This window comes from Aotus nancymaae, unplaced genomic scaffold (genome assembly GCF_030222135.1).
Source record: "Aotus nancymaae isolate 86718 unplaced genomic scaffold, 86718_ANA_hifiasm-v0.15.2.pri h1tg000059l, whole genome shotgun sequence".
Taxonomy (NCBI): Eukaryota; Metazoa; Chordata; class Mammalia; order Primates; family Aotidae; genus Aotus; species Aotus nancymaae.
The window spans coordinates 59,171,902-59,193,553 of record NW_026988473.1 but is presented as its reverse complement, the minus strand read 5'-3'; the positions used below and the strand labels follow the sequence as shown (position 1 = coordinate 59,193,553).

The 21,652-nt window shown below is 53.6% G+C and overlaps 1 protein-coding gene across 7 annotated transcripts in view; it reads left to right on the top strand.

Moving 5' to 3' along the window:
• Positions 1-21,272, top strand: part of ARRB1 (arrestin beta 1) — a 96,756-nt gene extending 75,484 nt beyond the window's left edge. For 5 of the 7 annotated variants that reach the window (XM_012469652.3, XM_012469654.2, XM_064365298.1 and 2 more), the window contains exons 7-16: positions 99-166; positions 2,488-2,623; positions 3,630-3,714; positions 4,193-4,265; positions 6,526-6,663; positions 7,765-7,848; positions 9,047-9,070; positions 11,755-11,825; positions 13,073-13,124; positions 14,821-21,272. In XM_012469652.3, coding sequence (XP_012325075.1) covers positions 99-166; positions 2,488-2,623; positions 3,630-3,714; positions 4,193-4,265; positions 6,526-6,663; positions 7,765-7,848; positions 9,047-9,070; positions 11,755-11,825; positions 13,073-13,124; positions 14,821-14,932 — 843 coding nt within the window. In that variant the 3' untranslated portion in view covers positions 14,933-21,272. Of the gene's footprint in view, positions 1-98; positions 167-2,487; positions 2,624-3,629; positions 3,715-4,192; positions 4,266-6,525; positions 6,664-7,764; positions 7,849-9,046; positions 9,071-11,754; positions 11,826-13,072; positions 13,125-13,270; positions 14,524-14,820 lie in introns of those variants that run through there. The other 2 variants (XM_012469655.3, XM_012469651.3) reach the window with 2 other exon arrangements.
• The last annotated feature ends 380 nt before the right edge of the window (positions 21,273-21,652 follow it).

Below are 21,652 nucleotides of genomic sequence, written 5' to 3'. Positions count from 1 at the left end.
CGTCCAGTGTCCTCGTTTGTAAAATGAGAGGTGGGCTGTCCGCGCACTGGGGACGCTGCTTCTCCAAGGCTCTGCAGTCAGTGAACCCTTCCCCACAGGCTTGCGGTGTGGACTATGAAGTCAAAGCCTTCTGTGCAGAGAATCTGGAGGAGAAGATCCACAAGCGGTGAGTAGGATGCCAGGGTGTGGGCCGCCTGCTGGGTAAGGAGGGAGACAGGATGGGCAAAGTCTAAGAGGAGATAAGTAACAATACCTGGAAGTGTGTGAGGAGGGGTGCACATTCCAGCCTTGGGAGCTCTGAGAAGGGCACTCTGGAAGCCGGGAGGTCACGGAGGGCTTCCTGGGGGAGGTGGCTTCAACTGCCTGGGTTCAGGCTGCAGCATCTTCTCCTTTGCACCATTGTGGCAGCTTCCTCCCTCATCTCCCTGCCCCTCGTTTCATCCCCTCTAGACTGCATGTCTTTTTAATTTGTTTTGGAAAAACCCTAAATTCAGATTGTGTTAAACAGTGAGCAGGCTGTTTCCTGACCATCCCCATTTTCCAGTTTTCCTCCTGGGAGGTGTTCAGCAGGGGTGGAGTGTGTGTCAATGGCAGCTTCTGAGGGAGGAGGAAGTGGAGATAGTGAACCCACCCAGGGCAGAGTGATGGGGAGGTCGGCCCACATCTGAGAGAGGGGAAGCGTTCTCCGGAGAGGCACAGCCCGGGCAGACGCAGACGGAGAGCCCAGGCTGGCAGCCAGAAACAGCTGGCCCGGATGTCTCATGCCTGCCTCTCTTGGGTCGGGCTGTGCTCTGCCTGCCTCCTGGAATGGCTGGCCTTAGGCACCCCCAACGCTAATGTTCCTGCATCCAGAGGCACTGTTCCCAGAGAAGGCTGGCTGAGGGCACAGCAGCCTCTTTAGGGCGAAGGCTGCGTTTGCCACCTGGTGGCTACAGGGTGTATTGCATACATTTGCATCTGCAGCCCAGGCAGCTATGTGGGAGATGGGACTTTTCTCCCTTGCTTCCCTGACTCCCTTTTCCTCTTAAGACCTGAGACCAGGGAAAGGACGGGTGCTGTGGGATGTGGGAGGAGGCTTGGTAAGCACAAGAAAGAGGAGGTGACTTTGAGAGCCACCCTCTTACCCTACCACCAATGGGACATTTAAAATCCACACCAAGGAGTTACTAAGAATGATACAGAAGCTATCATTTATCAAGGGCTGAATAGGTGCCAGACACCATTCACAGTGCTGGGTGTGTATGAACTGATTTAATCCTCACAGCAACTCTAAGATGTAGGTCCTGGCTGGGCGCGGTGGCTCTCACTTTGAAAGGCTGAGGTGGGCAGATCACTTGAGGCCAGGAATTCCAGACCAGCCTGGCCAACAGGGTAAAACCCCATCTCTACTGAAAATACAAAAATTAGGCAGGTGTGGTGGCACATGGCTGTAATCCCAGTTACTCAGAAGGCTGAGGCAGGAGAGTTGCTTGAACCAGGGAGGCAGAGGTTGTAGTGCGCTGAGATCACGCCACTGCGCTCCAGTCTGGGCAACAGAGTGAGACTCCATCTCAAAATAAATGAACAAATAAAAATTTAAAAAGGAAAAAAAGAGATAGGTCCTTCTATCATCACCCTTACAGATGAGGGAATGGAGGCAGAGAGAGATTAATGTACCCAAGGCCACATAGTTAGTAAGAGGAGGGCTGGGAGTTTGACCCTGGCTCTCTGGTTCCAGGCAATGGAGGCAGCTTATCTGAGCAATGGAGATGCCAGCATTTCCAGCACGTCTCAGAGACAGCCTCACCGAGTCCCTCTCCCTCACAAGATCCTCGTTTGCTCCCTGAGCCCTTGTAAACTTCATGGAGCCAGTTTCATCCCTGGGCCTTCTCCCCTCCCTGGGGTTGTCCCCTTCATTGGCTGGCATCCCCCTGACTGAATCCACATCTCCTCCCTGAACCCCAACACCTCCTCAAGCCCCATTTCTTCCTAGGGCCCCTGTCCCCTCTGCATAGTTTTGCATGATAGATATCTGACAGGTGTTTATTATATGGCAGGCACAGCATAGGTGCTCAGAGTACCGCTGTGAACACTTTAGACACAACTTTCTGTCCTTAAAGAGCTTATAGAAATAGTTTCCTATGTGACCAAAATAGATGACAGAGGGACACTGTTTGTGTAAGGTGACATAGGGAGGCAGGAAGTGAAAATGTCACCTGTTTGGTGACATAGGGAAGCAGGAGGTGAAAATGCAGTCCCTGTTTCAGCATCCTGCTGGGTATCAGGACCCCTGTGTGGCCACAGGGCCACTCTGTGACAGAACAGGGGAGGATGGAATGGGGCCAGATGGTGACAGGACCCCTATGCTGACCTCTGCAGTTTGGCTGGATTCCAAGCCAATGGGGAGCCATGGCAGTCTCTTGAGCAGGAGAGTGATGTGAGGCTCGAAAGGAGAGGGGATGAAGGCAGTTGACCCTGGCCTTCTTTTGCTCCGCCCATCTCCATTAGGAATTCTGTGCGTCTGGTCATCCGGAAAGTTCAGTATGCCCCAGAGAGGCCTGGTCCCCAGCCCACAGCCGAGACCACCAGGCAGTTCCTAATGTCGGACAAGCCCTTACACCTAGAGGCCTCCCTGGATAAGGAGGTAGGAGACTTGGCAGGGGGTGGGGGCTGCTCCACCAGGGCTTGGCCTCAGATCACTGCTCTCTCCTGGCCTGCGGGGATGCCTCAGGCAAGAGCTCCTACCCCCAGCCCGAGGACCACAGGGCTCAGGGAATCTGAGACCTCCCCTGGGGGATGTGGAGAAGCCTCTTGGGCCTAAAGGAGTGGCAGAGTGGGCATGAACCTGAGGGATGTGACGGACTTCAGAAGGGAGCAGCAGACCCTCCCGAAGGTCCTGGACATCCCCCCACCTCCACCAGCTGCCTGCCTCAGTCCGAGAGCTGAAGGCCAGCGAGCTCTGCAGAGGGGACAGGGGAGACCGTGACCTCCCCTCCAACTCTGAGCATCAGGGCAACAAGCCCTGCAGAAGGAAGGGCCTCCCCTCAAGCTCTGATTCAAACCCAGCTGACTGACGCCTGCTGTGAGCTTGGGCTGGCCCTTCCGTGAGGTGTGGGCACCCCCGCTTCTCGGGGCATGGCCGAAGGCACGTGCCTTGGGCAAGATGCAAGTTAAGGCCTTTTGGGAGGGATTCAGAGCTGGCTCCCTCAGGGAGCTGGTCAGCCACTCCTCACCTTTCCCTGCTTCTTCCAGATCCTTCTGTGGACAGATTTTAGAGCTGGCAGGGTTTTGAGACATCACCTAGTCCAACCTCTTCATTGCACAGAGGGAGACCCTGAGGCTTAGATAACCTACCCCAGGTCGCACTGCTTTTCTCATGTGATTACTGGTGGCCAAGCCAGGGCTGGAGCCCAGGACTGTCACCTTCCAATTCCATTATCTTTCAAGGGTCCCTCCAGGGAACTGAAAGGCTAGTGTGCTTGGTGACTTTCATGCCACCTTAGCAGCAATGGGAAGTGGGTGATGAACTTAAGGCAAATGTCAGAATACCCAAGGTCTGAGGAACCCCAGAAGATCATGGGGGGCTTTTCTCCCTCCTCTTTCCCTAGAACCTTGCTATCCTCCCAGCCATCCCTTCTTATGCCCCCCAGATCTATTACCATGGAGAACCCATCAGCGTCAACGTCCACGTCACCAACAACACCAACAAGATGGTGAAGAAGATCAAGATCTCAGGTACCCCTTACTAACTATGTGGCCTTGATCAGGCAGATGGTCAGCGTAGGGGACAGGAGAGGCAATCTTCCTGTGGGCTGGGGGTGGCTGAAGGGTCTCCCTTGTTAACAGCCTTGTATAATAAATAGCTACTGAAGCCCAGGGCCTGCTCTGAGCCACACGGCCCCGCTTTTGAGGCGGGTCAGGCAGGCTGCTTATTGGCCAGGTAATGAGTTTACTCTTTAAGCCACCTCTTCTCTTTAGTTTCTTGGGTTCTGGGCAAAGCTGTCCTTGAGGGGAAGGCTTCGGTTATGGAAGGAAATATGTGTGTTTTGGGGCTACCCTTTGGATGGAAGACAGAGGTAGTCTCAGGCAGAAGTCCCCGCTGGTGGCCTCTGGCCATTGCCTGGGGCTGAATATCCCCAACCCCAGGAAGCCTGAGAGACTCCATGGGAGCTGCATTCCAGACTCACTCCACCTCATTCCTCTCCCTCCCCAGTGCGCCAGTATGCAGACATCTGCCTTTTCAACACAGCTCAGTACAAGTGCCCTGTTGCCATGGAAGAGGCTGAGTAAGTGAGCACACATCTGGCCTTGGACATGTGGGATTGGGTGGGAAAAAGAAGCTCTCGGTGTCCTGTTACAGTCCAGGTGTCTCTTCTTCACCTGGCAGAGGGCTGGGCCTCAGACTTCCTTGCCACTCAGAGTAGATGATCCCAAAGAGCCTTTTAGAAACCATCCACCTGATTTAGCTACAATCAAGGAAGAGACCCACTAAAACTAGAATGACAAAACACGAGCTAATGAATGTAAGGGGATCGGGATTGGGGAGAGAAAATAATTACGCTGTACAAGAAACCTAGGTTAAAGGGAAATACTTTGTTCTGAGCTTCCTGGTGGCCAGGGCAAAGTAGGTAAGGCACTGGGCGCAGAGCTCTTCTTGTCTGATAAAGGGGTAATCCAGCTCATTGGGTAAAGGGGTTGTGTGTGGGAGTGTAGAGACTAATTATACACACACATTTAAAAAAATCTAGATTTGAGGAGAGCTACTGTGGTTGAGTGTGGACTGAATTTTGTCCCAAGCTTGTTGGCAGTTAAGGCAAGAGGAGAGATCTCAAGTGAAACATCTTTACTTACCTAAAGGAAGTAAATGCTCCCATTTAAAGACACACGCCCTCTTTTTCCTGGCCCTGCAAGTAATTTCTTGGGGCAATTACATCTGATGTAATTTTTACTGTGTATGTGTATTTGTTTACATATAATTCCAATCAGCATTTTTCGCAACCTAAAACTTTTAAAAAATGTTACTAGATGGTCTTGGAAACAGTTTTTAATGTCCTATAGGTGAACATGCTATGATGAGATCAAGCGTTCTCTGGTTATTGGATATTTTTGATATTCACTGTTGTTCTTTTTTAAAAACATCAGAGCCATGAGGCATAGATTCCAGATGGTAAAGTGAAGTGATCTAGAACAGAGTAACATATAATCCCTAAAGGGCAGAACATCCCAACCCCTGCAGATGGTGCCAGCGTCTGCATAACAAATCCCAGCAGGGGTGGCTGGGTAGGCCTTGGCACTCACAGACTTGTTTACTTCTCAGGAAGCCCTGTGGGGCTGGGGTTGCTGCTGCCCCAGTGGGTTGAGGAGGAAGTGGCTAGAGAGATGTGACTTGCAAGCTAGCAAGCAGCAAAGCTGGGGCTGGAACACAGGTCGTCCGACTCCAAGGCTTGCTCGCTATCTGCTGCATGTCAGCTCTCTCGTCGGAAAGGATGGGGGATAGAGCAAAAGCAAGCAAACACTGGACAGTCAAAACACACTATACATGATGGATGTGATAAAGCAAGTAAAGTTTTCATTGTTGAGCCTAGATGGTGGGTATGTGAGTGCCCAAATAGCTTCATTTATGGCTTGTGTGTCACTATAATTTTTTTTTTAATTTGTTTACAGACAGGGCCAGGTGCGGTGGCTCACACCTGTAATCCCAGCACTTTGGGAGGCTGAGGCGGGCAGATTACTTGAGGTCAAGAGTTTGAGACCATCCTAGCCAAGATGGTGAAAACCCATCTCTACTAAAAATGCAAAAATTAGCTGGGCATGGTGGTGCGTGCCTGTAATCCCAGCTACTTGGGAGGCTGAGGTAGGAGAATCGCTTGAACCCGGGAAGTAGAGGTTGCAGTGAGCCAAGATCGCACCACTGTACTTCAGCCTGCGTGACAGAGCAAGACTGTTTCAAAAAATAAGATAAAATAAGATTTGTTTAGAGACAGAGTCTTGCTCTGTTGCCCAGGCTGGAGTACAGTGGTGCGATCTTGGCTTACTAGAGCCAGCCTCGAACTCCTGGGCTCAGGTGATCCTCCTGCCTCAGCCTCTCAAGTAGGTGTGCGCCACCATACCAGGCTAATGTGTAAAATGTTTTGTAGAGATGGGGACTTGCTCTGTTGCCCAGGCTGGTCTCAAACTCCTGGCCTCAAGCAATCCTCCTGTCAGCCTCTCAAATTGTGGGGATTACAGGCATAAGCAACTGTGCCTGCTGTGGCTGTAATTTTTTAAATAAATGTGCTTTTTAGCACTGTGCTGCTTGACCAGGATAATCTTTTAGAATATCCCAGATTCAGTCCTGTTTGTGCATAGAATGTGGATGTGCCTCTTTTGAGTGGCAGTGGTCTCCGGAGCTGGGCTGGCCCAGGTGGTCCCTGTGTCTGTGGGGGATAGAGGTTAGGAGAGGGAGGCTTGGAGCAGGGACAGACTAGATGTTCTGCTGGGCTGGAGAGCAGGGCGGAGGTTGGCTCTGGGGAGGGCCAGCTCCACAGCTGCTTCCTTTCTTTCCAGCGACACTGTGGCACCCAGCTCGACATTCTGCAAGGTCTACACACTGACCCCCTTCCTGGCCAACAACCGCGAGAAGCGGGGCCTCGCCCTGGACGGGAAGCTCAAGCATGAAGACACGAACTTAGCCTCTAGCACCCTGTGAGGACCTGCCCGTCTAGCCCTGGGATCCTGGTGCATGTTGCTTTTCACCCTCCTTAGTCCCCCCAGTTCAAAGACAAGACTCAGGCTACCCTCTCCCCAGCCTTGTCCAGGGCCTGTCCTCAGGTGCTTGACTTATCAGGGAAGCTACCTCCTTACTCCCATCCCTATCCAGGGGTGACCGAGGGACTAAGATGGACCACTAGGTCAGCTCACTCAGGCAGTGCTGGGCTCTGTTACCATGCCTGGGGAAGGGCAACCTGGGAAGGCTTCCTGCAAGAGGTGGCGGCTTCTGACCCAATGCCTTCAGTCAGATGGGGTATCCCTGAGGAGAGACCAGGGTGGTGAGCTGAGTTAGACCCAACATGGGGTGACCTTCCAAGTCAGGGGCCCCAGGGCCTCTGATCACTCCTGCTGCACGGTCATCACAGACACCTCTAGGCTACTCCACTCCAGCAGTGCCCTGGTGTGTGGGGCTGCCATCTTTCCCTCTTGCAAGTGTGGTCCTTCAGTGGGGCTTTGGCCTGCATCTAGAGCAGCCTCCACTCCCAGCACAGACTCAGCTCTCTTCCCAGCAACTGCACAGCCTCCCACTTACCTGAAGCTTTTTGCCCCGTCTCCACCCTGGCTTGCACTCTACCCATCTTCAAGACCCAGCTGAGGCACCACCTCCACGGAGAAGTCCTCCCCTGACGGTCCCCACCCCACCCCAGCTGCCTCGCCTTCTGTGAACTTCCCATCTGGCCCTTTCTGCCCATAGGTTGCTGAGAGAAGCAGAGTCCATCTGAGGGGAGGAGGAGCCTGGCCCCGGCCCTCACTGTGGGGACGCTGGCCTGGGCAGGGAGAGGGGCTCAAGATGGCCACACAGCGAGTGAACCTCACAGCCAGACGTGCAACTGGGGCTCTGGGTCCCCGCTCCCTAATGGCATAGCTTGCCTTCCTTACTTCCACTGGGCCCCACACTGGGCTCTGTTGGACATGGTGGCTGAGAGGCCAGCCAGATGGGGGATGGACAGCCACTGCCCCCCAGCACACCCACCCCTGCAGGGTCTTGCCCACCCCTCGAGGCCCCTGAACCGGCTCCCCTGTGCCACTTTGCAGGTTGAGGGAAGGCGCCAACCGTGAGATCCTGGGGATCATTGTTTCCTACAAAGTGAAAGTGAAGCTGGTGGTGTCTCGGGGCGGGTGAGTGCTCTAGCCCAGGCCAAGACCCCTGGTGCAGAGGGGAGCGTCCCAGACGCCCACAGCCCCCTGCCCCATTCTGCCTGTTTGCTGTCCTTTCAGCTGCATCCACCTTGGAGGAGGACCTCCTGTCCCTTCTCTTCCTCTTCTGTGTTCCTCTTTCTCCTCCCCTGCCCACTTTCCCTCTCTTCCATCCTTGGCCCTCAGCCCCTCCCTCAGCCCCTGCCCATCTCTTTCTCTCTCTCCTTCAACTCCTCTTCTATCCTGGGTCTGGGCTTGCGCTGAGGATTGGCCATGCCCAGGTGACAGAGTCCTCAGAGTCTATGCTGTGGGGTCCCCTAGAGTGCCATATCCCTCATCACACCTTGGGGCATAACACCCACCCGCATGCATGCCCAAGCTGATTTTCTGAGGAAGCAGCTAAAAGGGCTCAGAACCCACAGCTGGATTGGGGATTTGCTAGCTTTCCCATTTTACAGATGGTGAAACAGGCCCAAACAGTGCCCCAAACATTGCCTGAAGTCTCCTCCCCTAACTCAGGTCATGGGCTGGGATCACAGCAGTGGACCAGACTTTCCTGCCCTGGAGCGTAATTTAGTGGAAGCTTGGGGAGGAAAAAAAAAAAAGAAACTACTCTTTTTGTGTGTGTGTGACTTAGTTCATGCATTTCCATGAAAAGATTGAAAAGCTAAATCCCATTAGACATTGGGTCTCCTTGGTTATTAGAAGAATGCCTCTTGGCAGGTGGCAGTGTGTAATCCTGACCTTATATAATAGGACACCTGAAAATTACAAATCCCAAATGCTGTGTCTGGTGACCATTCAGGACCCACAGTCTCTCAAACATTCTTGGCAACCCTGGAGTCCTTCCCTCTGCCTTTAGATAGCCCGGCCTCCCTTGGGGCAGTGAGCACCAGGGTTGATTTTCACACTGCCTTTACAGATGAGGATCCTGCGGCTCAGGGGGTTTGCTGAGCTGGGTCTAGATGCCAGTCCCCCAGGGCAGCGCTAATGCCATTTCCACGTATCCCTGAATGAGCAGTCAGGGCTGTGCGGGGTGGGGCGGGGGGGCGGGTGGAGTGTGTCCCATGGGTCTTCTCTATCTGGGGGGCAGCAGAAGTGGTGAATGAATGTGCTTTTTGTTTTCTTCCTCTCTGAACTCTCTCCTGACCACTTCTCCTGCCTCCTCTGACCCACCCAGCCTGTTGGGAGATCTTGCATCCAGGTAAATTCCTCCCTTCCACCTGGTTCACCCACCTTCCTGGAGGGCCTGGAGCCCATTGGCTTGACTGACCAGAATCACAGGGCACTGGGTTGGAAGGAATCCTGGTGGTCATTTCAGATTGCCAGGTTCAGGTGCGGGCTGGGAGACACCGTTTCTCTTTAACAAACCTCACTTTGCTCTTCCATCCCACCCGAGTGACAGGGACCTTTACAGAGAGCAAAGCCTGATTGCATCGATACAGGGAGTGGCCCCCAAGAGGGCTGTCTGAATTACCGATCACCTGAATTATAGGAGCTTTTGGAGAAATGCAGACTTCATGGCTTTCAAACTTCTGCACTAATGAGAATGAGCTGCTGCTGGCCAAGTGTTGCTAAGGAGAGGTCCTTAGGAGATCCTCTTCTGTAAACACAGCTTCCTTGCAGCCAGCTCGATGCACTTAGGTTCCAAACATGTATGTACCCTACACACAGCAGTTTGGCCTTCTGTCACAAGATGGCAATGTGGCTCATCCTAAGAAATCTTAGTCTAATTTGACAGGTGAAATGCATTCAATTCAATTCAGTTCAATATCATTCAGCAAGGATTTCCTCAACCCAGGCTGGTGCCCAGGCTGGTGCTGAGTGCCAAAGTCCCGGAGAGGAATCAGATGTGCCCCCTGCCTTATCGTTCCTGGCCTGGTAGAAGGCTAAGGTCCAGATTCTTTCCCTAATGTTGGCAAACTTGGTCTTCCATCAGCTTCATTCTGAAGTAGTCCCCAAAGCAAAAGGAAAAAAAGGAAGAAAAAAAGGCCAGATAGTTCTGACAGCCTTATAAAACCCCAGGTTCCCACTGGGGGAAGTAATGATTCTGGCCGGCACAAGCTTCACATTTTTATTTATTTTTTTATTCTTTTTGAGACAAGGTCTGATGCTATTGCCCAGGCTGGAGTGCAGTGGTGCAAACTTGGTTCACTGTGACCTCCTCTGCCTCCTGGATGGAAGCCATCCTCCCACCTCAGCCTCCTGAGTAGCTGGGACTACAGGTGTGCACTACCATGCCCAGCTAATTTTTGTATTTTTAGTAGAGACGGGTGGTGGAGGATGGTGTCTTATCATGTTGCCCAGGCTGGTCTCGAACTCCTGAGCTCAAGGGATCTGCCCACCTTGGCCTCCCAAAGTGCTGGGATTATGGGCATGAGCCACTGTGCCTGGTCAAGCTTCACAGTTAAACTGTGAAGTTAAACTAGCATTTTAGCTGCCTCATCTCTAGGAAGTTCCAGTGGTTCTAGAAGACAGGCGTTGTTATCCCGGTTTCGAAGTTGAGCTCGGTGAGACTCAAAGCCAGAATGCTGCACCAGAGAGTGGCGAGGCTGGCGGAGCAGACCCTTCTAGTTGCCTAGCTTGTGCCTCTGACCACTACGTTCCCTTTCCCTTTCTCCTTCCCAACTGGGCTCTGGGCAAGAAGATCAGTGAGATGTGGCTTGTGCCTGGAGGCACTCACAACTGGGGGGTCTCCTAGGGTGATGCCACCCCAGGCCGAGAGGAGCCTTCGGGGTTGCTTTTGTTAGTCTCAATCCTGCGACTGTCACACAGTGGTCAAGGGTGTGGTTATGGAGCCAGAATCCGCTATCACTTACCATTAATAGCTGCGTAGCCTTGGGCAAGATTTTTTTTTTTTTTTTTTTTTTTTTTGAGACGGAGTTTCGCTCTTGATACCCAGGCTGGAGCGCAATGGCGCGATCTCGGCTCACCGCAACCTCCGCCTCCTGGGTTCAGGCAATTCTCCTGCCTCAGCCTCCTGAGTAGCTGGGATTACAGGCACGCGCCACCGTGCCCAGCTAATTTTTTTGTATTAGTAGAGACGGGGTTTCACCGTGTTGACCAAGATGGTCTCGATCTCTTGACCTCGTGATCCACCCGCCTCGGCCTCCCAAAGTGCTGGGATTACAGGTTTGAGCCACCGCGCCCAGCCAAGACTAAATGAGTTACTCTATGGAAGGGGCTTACAGTAATCCTTGGCACAGGGTCAGCACCATGTGAAGACCTGCTCTTATTCTGTCCGTCAGGGCCAAACACAGAGATAGCCCCATCAGTAGCACTGGCTGGTGGCTGGGTCTTCCCGACCACTTTCCCCTGCATCCCCACAGTGTGGACAGCCTTGGCCCTGGGGCCATCCTAAACCTGACTAAACTGACCTCGACAGTGCTTCATCCAGATTTCAGGGGGGCTAGGGTCACCTGAGCACTTTCACAAGAGCGCGCTGGATGTGTTGGGAGATGGGATGGTGTCAGGGTAGGAGGGGTTCCAACCTGGAAGCTGGGAAGGCAATGTCAGGGGAGGTGAGGTGGCTGTGGCAATTTGAGGTGGGCAGGGTTCCAGGGCACCTCTGGAGCCCCCCAGTGACCATGGTACATGCCGCCCTGGGCAATCCTTGCCCACCCCTTGGCCTCCTCCCAGCCCGTGGGAACCCAGGGAGCCTTCTCAGGAAAGGGGAGGCTTCCATTTCTTTTTGGAGCCAGAGGAAGTCTCCTAGTCCAGCTCCCAGGCAGACCGAGGCTCTGAGTGGCAGAACTGGGGCTGGAGGGCATCTTTGGGATCTACCTCCTCTGACAGCAAAACCCTCCGCAGTCCTTGGACTGGCAGGGCATTGAGTCCCACAGCCCGCGAGTCTGCTCAAGGCTCACTGGGTCTGGGTCTCTGTTTCAGCGACGTGGCCGTGGAACTGCCCTTCACCCTAATGCACCCCAAGCCCAAAGAGGAACCCCCGCATCGGGAAGGTGAGCAGAATCTGTGGGTCTCTGGGGTGGGGGTTCTCCAGCAGCTGCCATGTGACCCTGTAACCCACCCCTTGCCCCGGGTTTGCCCTCAGCCCAGTCACCCTTTTCTCAGGTCCCCAGATCTTTTGTGGGATCCAGAACTAAATTTGCTTCTGACCCTACCAGGAGACAGTGAGGCATGGCTCCTGTTCCCCATGGGAGAGGGAGGCCAGGAGTGGAGAGGGGAGCTCATTGGCCATGATTTGAGCCTCTATCTTGCACTCAGGCATGGGCTGGGTCCTGTTTGGAAGTAGGGGAAGGGGCTGCATGGATAAGATGACTGTTGGACACACCATTGTCATGTTTTCTTCTTCTTTTTTTTTTTTTTTGAGACAGAGTCTCTCTCTGTTGCCCAGGCTGGAGTGCAGTGGTACGATCTCAGCTCACTGCAACCTCTGCCTCCTGGGTTCAAGAGATTCTTTTGCCTCAACCTCCCAAGTAGCTGGGATTACTGGAGGCTGCCACCATATCTGGCTGATTTTTGTGTTTTTAGTAGTGACAGGGTTTCACCATGTTGGCCAGGCTGGTGTTGAACTCCTAACCTCAGGTGATCCTCCCACCTCAACCTCCCAAAGTGCTGGGATTACAGGCCTCAGCCACTGCGCCTGGCCTGTCATGTTTTTCAAGTGATACCAGATTGGTCATATTTTATTGAATCCGAGACTTTCAGTAGAGAGAGACAACACTGTAGTAGGTACGATTGGGAAAGAATTTCCATGGCTAAACTGTGCAATGCCATCGATGGTAAGATGCTCCAAGTTCAGAGATGTTAAAATGCCATCGATGGTAAGATGCTCCAAGTTCAGAGATGTTAAAATGCCATCGATGGTAAGACGCTCCAAGTTCAGAGATGTTAAAATGTGAAGGAAAATTTTTAAAAAATTGTCTTAGAGTTGGTGAAAGGCATGCATGCAGGGAATTAACCTAAGTCATGTTGGAGACCTGTCAAAAGGAACAGAGGTCTAGAGGATTTTCTGCTCTTCTGGGGCTGCAGTGGGCATTTGGGGCCCTCCTGGTGCCCTCCTCCCTGCCTTCCAGATAATTTGGGATGTTTCAAGACCAAGAACGAGTCCTCCCTTCTCCAGTCCCCTTTTTCCTTCGCCCTCCTCACGTTAGTCTGGTTGCCCCAGGGTGGGGGCCTGTGCCCACTCGCCCCGTGCTTATCCCTCACTAACCCCTGGACGTCCTGCCCACTGCCCTGTGTTTAGTTCCAGAGAACGAGACGCCAGTAGATACCAATCTCATAGAACTTGACACAAAGTAAGCCGAACCCTGCCTGCAGACATCCGGGTGGGCGGGCCGCGGGAGGGGGGGCACAGGGTGGAGGGGCTCATTTGCTTATTAATCCCTGAGGAGCAACTGGTCTAACCCCGTCTGCTGAGAGCCGCCTCTGCTCGCCTCTTCAGCAACCCGCTTGCCTGCATGTGACTTGAAGGACCCTCCGTGCCTGTTCCTCTTCCTCCTGCCTTGGTGGGGTCTGTCTTCCTCCCTCGTCCTTGCACGTCCGTCCGTCAGTCTGTTCGTCCATCCACAGCACCTGCTCGGCTCACACAGGGCTGGTCCGTGGCCCTGGGCTCGGCTCTCCTGCCCTGCCCACGCCAATCAGTGGAATCAGGCTGTGGGGTGGGCAGGGGACTGGGGATCTTGTTGCTTCTGACTCCTGAGGACCAATCGATGTGGATTTCCCTGCGGTCAAAGGCCATCGAGTCATCGGACAGTGGCCAGAGGGGGAGGACCTGGGCCGACTGTGTGGACCACCTCCAGGGCCAAGCGGCTTTCTTGCTCCAACTCCAAAGCCAATCTTCCCTTGTCCCCCAGGAGAAATCTGGGGTGTGGGGGTCTCAAGTCACCCCATGAGCATGCCCCATGCACTAGCTGAACCCTGTTGGGCAGGGGACCTGGTTGGACCCCTGCAGGTCCCTAAGTGGACGTATTTAATGATGGAAGGGGCTTGCTGTTCTTGAAGGCAGTCCTCAGTCCTGAAACCCCATTCAAGTCTCCCCCTTCCTCACGAACAGGTCCTCTGCCCTCCTGTTTGGATTCACCATCCTCCTACCCCATCCTTCTCCTGTCCAGGATTCCCCATGATAGAATCTGAGCTGACACTTCCTGGGAGAAAGATTCTTCATGGTCTTCTCTTCCATTAAGCCAAACCACTCCTTTCTGTCCAGAAACAGGAATACTTCCTAAGGGTAGTTGTCTGGGTGGTAGGGTGGCATTTGCCGGGCTATTCTTGGGGGATTCAGAACATGCTGTGAAGCTGCTGGTGGCCTGGCCTCTCGCAGTGGGAATAAGTCCTTCCTCTGGCTACAGAGCCACACTGCTCCCCACACCTCCCAAAGAACCGGGTTACGGCCGAGCGCGGTGGCTCACGCCTGTAATCCCAGCACTTTGGGAGGCTGAGGCAGGTGAATCACGAGGTCAAGAGATCGAGACCACCCTAGTCAACATGTTGAAACCCCGTCTCTACTAAAAATACAAAAATTTAGCTGGGCATGGTAGCACGTGCCTGTAATCCCAGCTACTCAGGAGGCTGAGGCAGGAGAATTGCCTGAACCCAGGAGGCGGAGGTTGCGGTGAGCCGAGATCGCGCCATTGCACTCCAGCCTGGGTAACAAGAGCGAAACTCCGTCTCAAAAAAAAAAAAAAAAAAAAAGAATCGGATTACTTTTCCAGCCCTCAGGCACAAGAGTCAAATTCATGCCCCTCTCTGCCCCTTTTATGACTGGCCCGAGCCCTGATGTGACCGCCCCCACTGCCACAGGTGGCATCTACATGTGCCAGCCAGGCAGGCGTTTCTGCTCACGGTCAGCCCCAAAGGCCAGAGACCTCAGAGAGGGTGGTTCCCTCCCTGGCCCCAGAGCCACACTCTGAGTCACATCTGGCCGGGCCTCTGGATAAGCCTACTCTCCCTGCCCCTGCAAACACACCACGTTTTCCTTGTCTCTCCCACCAGTGATGACGACATTGTATTTGAGGACTTTGCCCGTCAGAGACTGAAAGGCATGAAGGATGACAAGGAGGAAGAGGAGGACGGTACCGGCTCTCCACAGCTCAACAACAGATAGACGGGCTGGCCCTGCCTCCACGCGGCTCCAGCTCCACTCTCGTGCACTCGGATGCTTATTTGTCTTCTTCCCATTCTGGTTTCTCCTCCTCTTTGTTCTTCCAGTTTCTACCAGGGGACCCCCGTGGCCTTCCGGATCACGGTGATGAACCTCTGGGCTCAGGATTGGCCCCAAGTCACCATGCCAACAGGACCACAGCGCTCCGGCTCTACCCCGTCTCTGCCGTCACCTCCCAACTCCCCTTTGTTTCATGCTGTCTCCCAGAAAAGCTTCCGGGGCTCTGGCCTTGGAATTGGACTTGAGATGGGGAGCAGACAGGGGAGGATGGGGCATGCGTGCGGTGGGCATGAGGGCTTGGAGGGGTGGGGATGAGGGCTCAAGACACGAGGGAAGATGTCCACAGTCCCAGGTGGTTAACACGGTTCTGGCAGCTAAAAGATGACGCATTGAAGGCCACCTCCTTCTGGCTGGGAGGGGAAGAACTGTGGACAGATTCTCAATGCCTTTTTGAAGTTCTGACCCACCAAAGACCTTCCGCCTTTACCCGCCTTCCCATCCGGTCTCCCCGTGTCTGATAGTGACATTGGTGAAAGTTCGTAGACCCCAGGAGTGCAGAAAAGCAACTGGACTGACTCCTACCAGCAGTTACCTAGATTGAGGCAAGCTGCGTGGACTCACCCAAGCCTATTTCAGTACTGTCAGGATGTGACATCTTGGCTACCTTGTATTTCATGTGCATGGGCCTGTCTAGAGACATGCACAGAGAGAAAGGCAGAGGGAGGGAGGGAGAGGGTCTTCAGCAAGCACCAGCCCCCGGCAGAGTGAGCTGAAGCTCCTGAGGAGAGTTCCCAAAGTTGGGGGCACTCGGAGATGGGGGCAGGGGGAGGGGAGAGGGGAGTCTGTCTTATGTCCCTTCCTTATGGACTTCACATGGTCATGCAAGAAGCAAGGCTGGGGGTCCAGTGGGGGCCGAGGCCACTAGTATCTCCTGCTTCCCCCTGCCATTCCCCAGGGCTGGACTGACCCTGCGGACTGGGAGAGAGAGCCTGAGGCCACCATGCCACAGTCAAAGGGGGTCCTACCCCAGAAGCTGGCAGCATCCATTGAGATATCCTCACCCAAAGGGAAGGAGGCTGCTGGGGCAAAGAAGCCCCCTCTTTTCTTGGGGAGTTGATGACCTCCAGTAGTTCCCAGTGTCACGGGTACCCAGTACACACACACTGGTGTTGGTGTGATTAAGACCTGGGGCATTTCCTGGGGCAAGAGGTCAGATGGGAGATGAGGTAGAAAGTGTTAGGAGTTATCCTCCTTGCCTGGCCTTTGAGAATAACTTGCTGTGTGACCTTGGACAAGTTCCTTCCCCTCTCTGGGCCTCAGTTTCTCACTTGGTAAAGCAAAGAGCTTGACCAGATGATCGCAATGGGCCCTCCTAGCTCCAGCCACCAAGAATTTGTGAACATTAGAGCTCGTGGTCTGGTGAGTGGAGCGAGAGCTGCAGATTGGTCTCTCTGCCTCCAGAGGGGACTTATTGGACCTCAGAGGTAACAGGGCCCTATGGAGTACCAACTGCCCTGAACCCCACCCCGTGCCCAGGACTGGGAAGGGACTGATGTCAGGCTGTGGCCATAGCTAGTATGAGTTGCTCAAGGAGGGACAGAGCATGTACTTGCTGAGGCTTAGCTGAGAGGCTTGCGATAGGGCCTCCAGTACCTCACAGCCCCCTGTGGACGCAGACACCCCGAGGTTTATCCAAGCAAATATATTGATTAGCAGGACAAGAGCTCTTTCCTCAATTTCTGCTCTCTTTCATCTCTGTCCCATACTTGTCTGAAAAGAGAGACAAAAATATCTTGTACAAGTGGGATCTCAATCCTTTACAGTCTAGCACCTCCTGGGGCAGGCAGTGTGATTATTTCCCATGGTGAAATCACCCGTTTCACAATCCTGGCAGGGCACCTTCTGAGTCTCATGACCACTCAACCCAAGGGACCTCTCTTCCCCAGACCAGAACCAAGTCAGCTGGGGGCAGTGGCACTCCCCAGGCCAGTCTTGAGGGCCTAGCAGCAGATGTCTCAGCCCCTCTCAGAGCTTGCTAGGCAGGCTGCATCTCATCTGAGCAGGCATGGAGCTGATGAAATGCTGGAGCAATACATGGCAAGCATACGCCCTCCAGTGTCTTCCTCTGAAACCTTTGGGGCTGACACAAGACCCTTTAGTGTCTGGGATGACCCCTCTCCTGCAGAACTCTTGCCCTGTTCCTAACGCATGCATGGAAAAGATTTGTCAGGCTGGTTTCCCGAGCCTCCTCTCCACCTCAACATGACACTCACTCTTTTGGGTTTAGCCTAGTGTTATGTAGCAAATTTCTCCACCTGCAGGAAAGCATCAGAGCACTTTTTTTTTTTCTCCGTAAGCCAGGACTGCACAAGGCAATGTCAAATTTAGTTGAATCCAGCCTAACCATCCTTTGCTCAGCTCTATGACTCAGCTCTATGCCAAGTGCGGGAGACACAGAGATGGGTCAGTCTCAGCCCCTATCCTCAGGAAGCCCGTGGTCAGGGGAACATTGTAGGGGGAAGTAATAGAGGGCAGGTCCCTTTAGGGCTCTTGGTGGCTGCTGGTCCCTACGGTGCCTTGATGTGAATTAGAAGACGGTGCCCTTTCTGGGTGGATTCAGACCCACACTAGACCGTGCAGCTTTGTGAGTGACACACAGGTTAGGTTTTGGCACCCCTTGTCCCATGGTCAGGTGCCCTGCTGCATGGCCATGTGCTGTAGCCTCGAGGGACGCACAGGCCAAAGAGGCTGTGTTTCCTTCAGCCTCTTCCTGGAGAGGAAGGCCCAGGTCATCTTTCCAAGCTTCTGGTCAGCTCCAAACACCGTCTCCCAGCCTCCAAACATGGCCGAGTGAGCGCTGCTCTGCAGAGCCCCTTTCCATTCTGAAGTCAGCCTGCCCAGGTGAGACCTTGAAGTGAAACTAGGGGTGGGGGAGACTCACTGGCCCCCAGGCACCAGCCCACAGTATTGGTGGTTTCTGTGCCAAGCGTTTGGGGCCTGCGCTGGCAAAGTCATCCCTCACTGGGACTTGGCAGCGCTCCCTGTGGGTGGCATGTGGACACCGGTCTGGGCAGGAAGGAAGAGCAAGCCCCAGGGAAAACCCACCAAGCAGAGGGCCAGCTGGACCTCTTCAGCATTCCACCCAGGGGAAGAGTTGAGTTCCCATGAAGAGGACTGAGTTATTTGGCTGCACCCTCCTCAGCCTCAGAGCTCAGACCTGCTAGAGTGGGTTCACCTGGCTGTTGGTTCTGTGGGAGAGTCCCTGACAAGCTGGTTCCCACATGGTGCAGTCAAAGGAATTATGTCCTGGAAGTCCCCAGTGCTGCCTCTCAGTCCTGGCTGTCACCAACCACCTGGGGGGCTTGGGCAAGCTACTCGACCTCTTGGGCTCAGTTTCCCTAACTGTAAAATAGGACTGTAATCCCTTCCCTGCCTGACACAGGAATTGTTATGAGGCCCAGATGAGATGAAAGTCAGCGGTCAGGGCTCTGTACATTGAAAATGGCTGCAGAGGTGTGGCCCTGCCACTGCAGGGATGGCCCAAGGTCACACAGGAAGTTTGCTGCAGGAGGAGCCCTCCCCACCAGTCTTCATCTCTTGCCCTGCTTCTCATGTAGGCAGATGTCAACCAGAATGAGATACAGCCAGTTTGGCTTTGATGACCCAGCTGAGAGTAGACACAATTCAGGAATATCATGCCCAAAAATAGCGGTCCCAGCAACCAAGACACAGAGGGAAGACATGGATGTTGTCAGTGATTGATGGATGGGAACATCTTGGACCCTCCTTGGCCTGGTGTCACTCACATCTTCCATCTCTCAGACCCCACAGAGGCCAAGAGGTCTTGGCTCTGACCCCAGGTTAAAGAGCGCCTCCAGCTCCCAGGCTCAGGGAGCTGAAACCACCACTATTCCACCGCAGAAATCTAAGGGCAAGGAGAAATAGAAATTGCCTATTCCTTCCTTGAAAGTGTAAGGCCTCTTCCAGGATCAACTGGAGCCACCACAGCTTCTCGGTGACATTGGGAGGGCTTCGGGCCCAGGGAAAATCCAAGCCTTTTGCCCTGAGAGCTGAGCCGCAGGGGATCTATCCCCCAGTGGTGTCAGCAGCCCAGAGTGGCGGCTTCTCTTCTGCCATTCACTGGGGATGGATGCTCTCCATCCACCCATCCAGGAGGAAGGAGTTAGGTCCTGATCTTACACTCTTTTTTTTTTTTTGAGACGGAGTTTCGCTCTTGTTACCCAGGCCGGAGTGCAATGGTGCGATCTCGGCTCACCGCAACCTCCGCCTCCTGGGTTCAGGCAATTCTCCTGCCTCAGCCTCCTGAGTAGCTGGGATTACAGGCACGCACCACCACGTCCAGCTAATTTTTTGTATTTTTAGTAGAGATGGGGTTTCAACATGTTGACCAGGATGGTCTCGATCTCTTGACCTCGTGATCCACCCGCCTCAGCCTCCCAAAGTGCTGGGATTACAGGTGTGAGCCATTGCGCCCGACCCTCTTATACTCTTATGGGGTCTCATGGACATAGGCCTATGCCTGTTCTGGTACAGATATTTTTTAAACTCAATAAGGACCAAAACAGACTCCTGAACCCTCATGTATATGGCCTGAATTGGGCCTAGTGTTGTGTCCTCCTGGCCCAGGCAGCTCCATCACTTCTGCCCTCCCTCCTGGACTAAAGTGGCAGGATCCCCATCTCTGCCTCTTCCATACAGGGTCACTGCACAGCAGCTTCAAAGAGAGGCTCTGTTGAAGGGGAAACATCCTCCCCTCATCATGCTCCCAACTCCTCACCCCAAAAGGGAAGTTAAAGCACAGGTCCATGGGACCCATGGTTTGTAGACACTGACACAGGGGTTTTCAAACCAGGTGCTGTGGAACCCCTGGTATTCCACAGAGCTTTGTCAGGGGCTGCTAAGGTGGGAAGATGGGAGTGGAGGCAAAGGATAGGTTTCCAGCCCTCCTCCCATTTCCACCTCCACCAGAACAACTCTGCTTTTATGTCTTGCCTACTGAGATTTCATTTTCAAGCTTTCCTTGAAGCAAAACTTCAAACCACCATCTTGAAGTTTGATCTTAGACCAGCAAGCACAGGTTCTATTCTTGCTGTTCACGTTGTAATGGCTCCAGCACTCCAGCATTCCAGTACAAAGTGTCTTTGTGTTGGAACTTGGGTCACAGACCCAGGCCCAAGCATTTACACACACACACACACACACACACACACACACACACACGATGGTTTTTCTAGCCAACCCACCCCGAAGCTCTGGCCAAGGTTTGATTTGGACAGGGGACTGGTGCTCAGTGGGGATGGGTCTTGACCCCGATATTGGCCCATGAAGTTTGGGGAGCTCCGGAGCAAGGAAACAGCCTCAATCCCCCGCCGAGGACTTGTGTCTGCATCCCTGTGTGGCACCCCACTTTCCTGGCCCAGGCCCAATGGATAGCAGGAGAAGCAGGGTGATGGAGAGAGAGGCTAGGGTTAAATTCATCTTTATGTAAAGCCAGATGGATGGAAATCTTGGCTCACATAAAAGACAGACTCAGGGAGGATTTTATGACAAAAGTCCCTCCTTTGATGGCAGGATTCCCCCAGGAATCCTGGACATTTTGGTGAGACCTGGACCAGCCCTTGGTACAAAATCCTGCCTGCCCTGCCCCCCACCCACCAACCCCAGGGAATTCTAGGTGAAAATGTGGAGCTCAGGGCACAGCAAGCGCATGACATGGGTGTACTACATTAGTCCGAGTGTGTCCTTAGTTTCCCTGTGTGTGAAATGGGGCTAGTGTCAGGCTCTTCCCACCTCCCTGGGACAACTGCAAGGGTCATAGGAGAGGTGGATATGGTGGTCATATGAGGTGGTGAGTATGAGAGGTGGGTGCCTCACAAACTTGGGGTGTGGTGCTGATCTGCACGGTAGATGACAGAGCACTTGGGAACTAGTATAGGAAGTGCCGTCTTCCTGGGCGTCTCTGCTCAGTGTTAAGGTCTAGCCGCAGATGCTGTGGGACCTGCCTCTTCCTATGGAATGGGAGCCTGCATGGGTTGTGTCCTGGGGCGGAAGTGAGAGATGGCTGGGAAGAGTCTCCAGGTCTGTGGCCCTTGTGTTGAGTGATTATTTTGTGCCACTCTCATTCCTGGACCACCTGCCAGGTTTATCTGTTATACCGGTGGCATTCTTATTATGTCAGATGAGTTATTATAGTTTATTCAACTCTAACAAATGAACAAAAGAACAATAAATAGGAGGCCATTAAAGGTCTTTTGTGACAGAGGATGCTGGCTGTGCTTTCATTTCTGTCTCATAAGCCCATGGCAGGACAAAGACGAAGAAATGCTGCTCTGCTGCCCTGGACTGGCGATGGGACTCATGACTGGGTGTTCTCTTCCCTTGTCCTGAGTGGGTGCTCTCTTCCCTTGTCTGTGGCCCCAGCTCCGGCCTGCTCCTGGCATCCACTTCTGGAGACTGCCAAAGACTTTTCTCCTGTCCCTCTCCCACCACTTCTCAGCCCTATGGCCTTGGAAAGCTGCCGAACCAGATACCACTGGACTTTATGCCCATGGTTTGCTCCTGGGCTGAAGCCATCCCATCTTCTATCTTTGGCATCACTGACCACATCACCTTGCCCCAGCCCCAGCCCTGGTTCTTGATCAG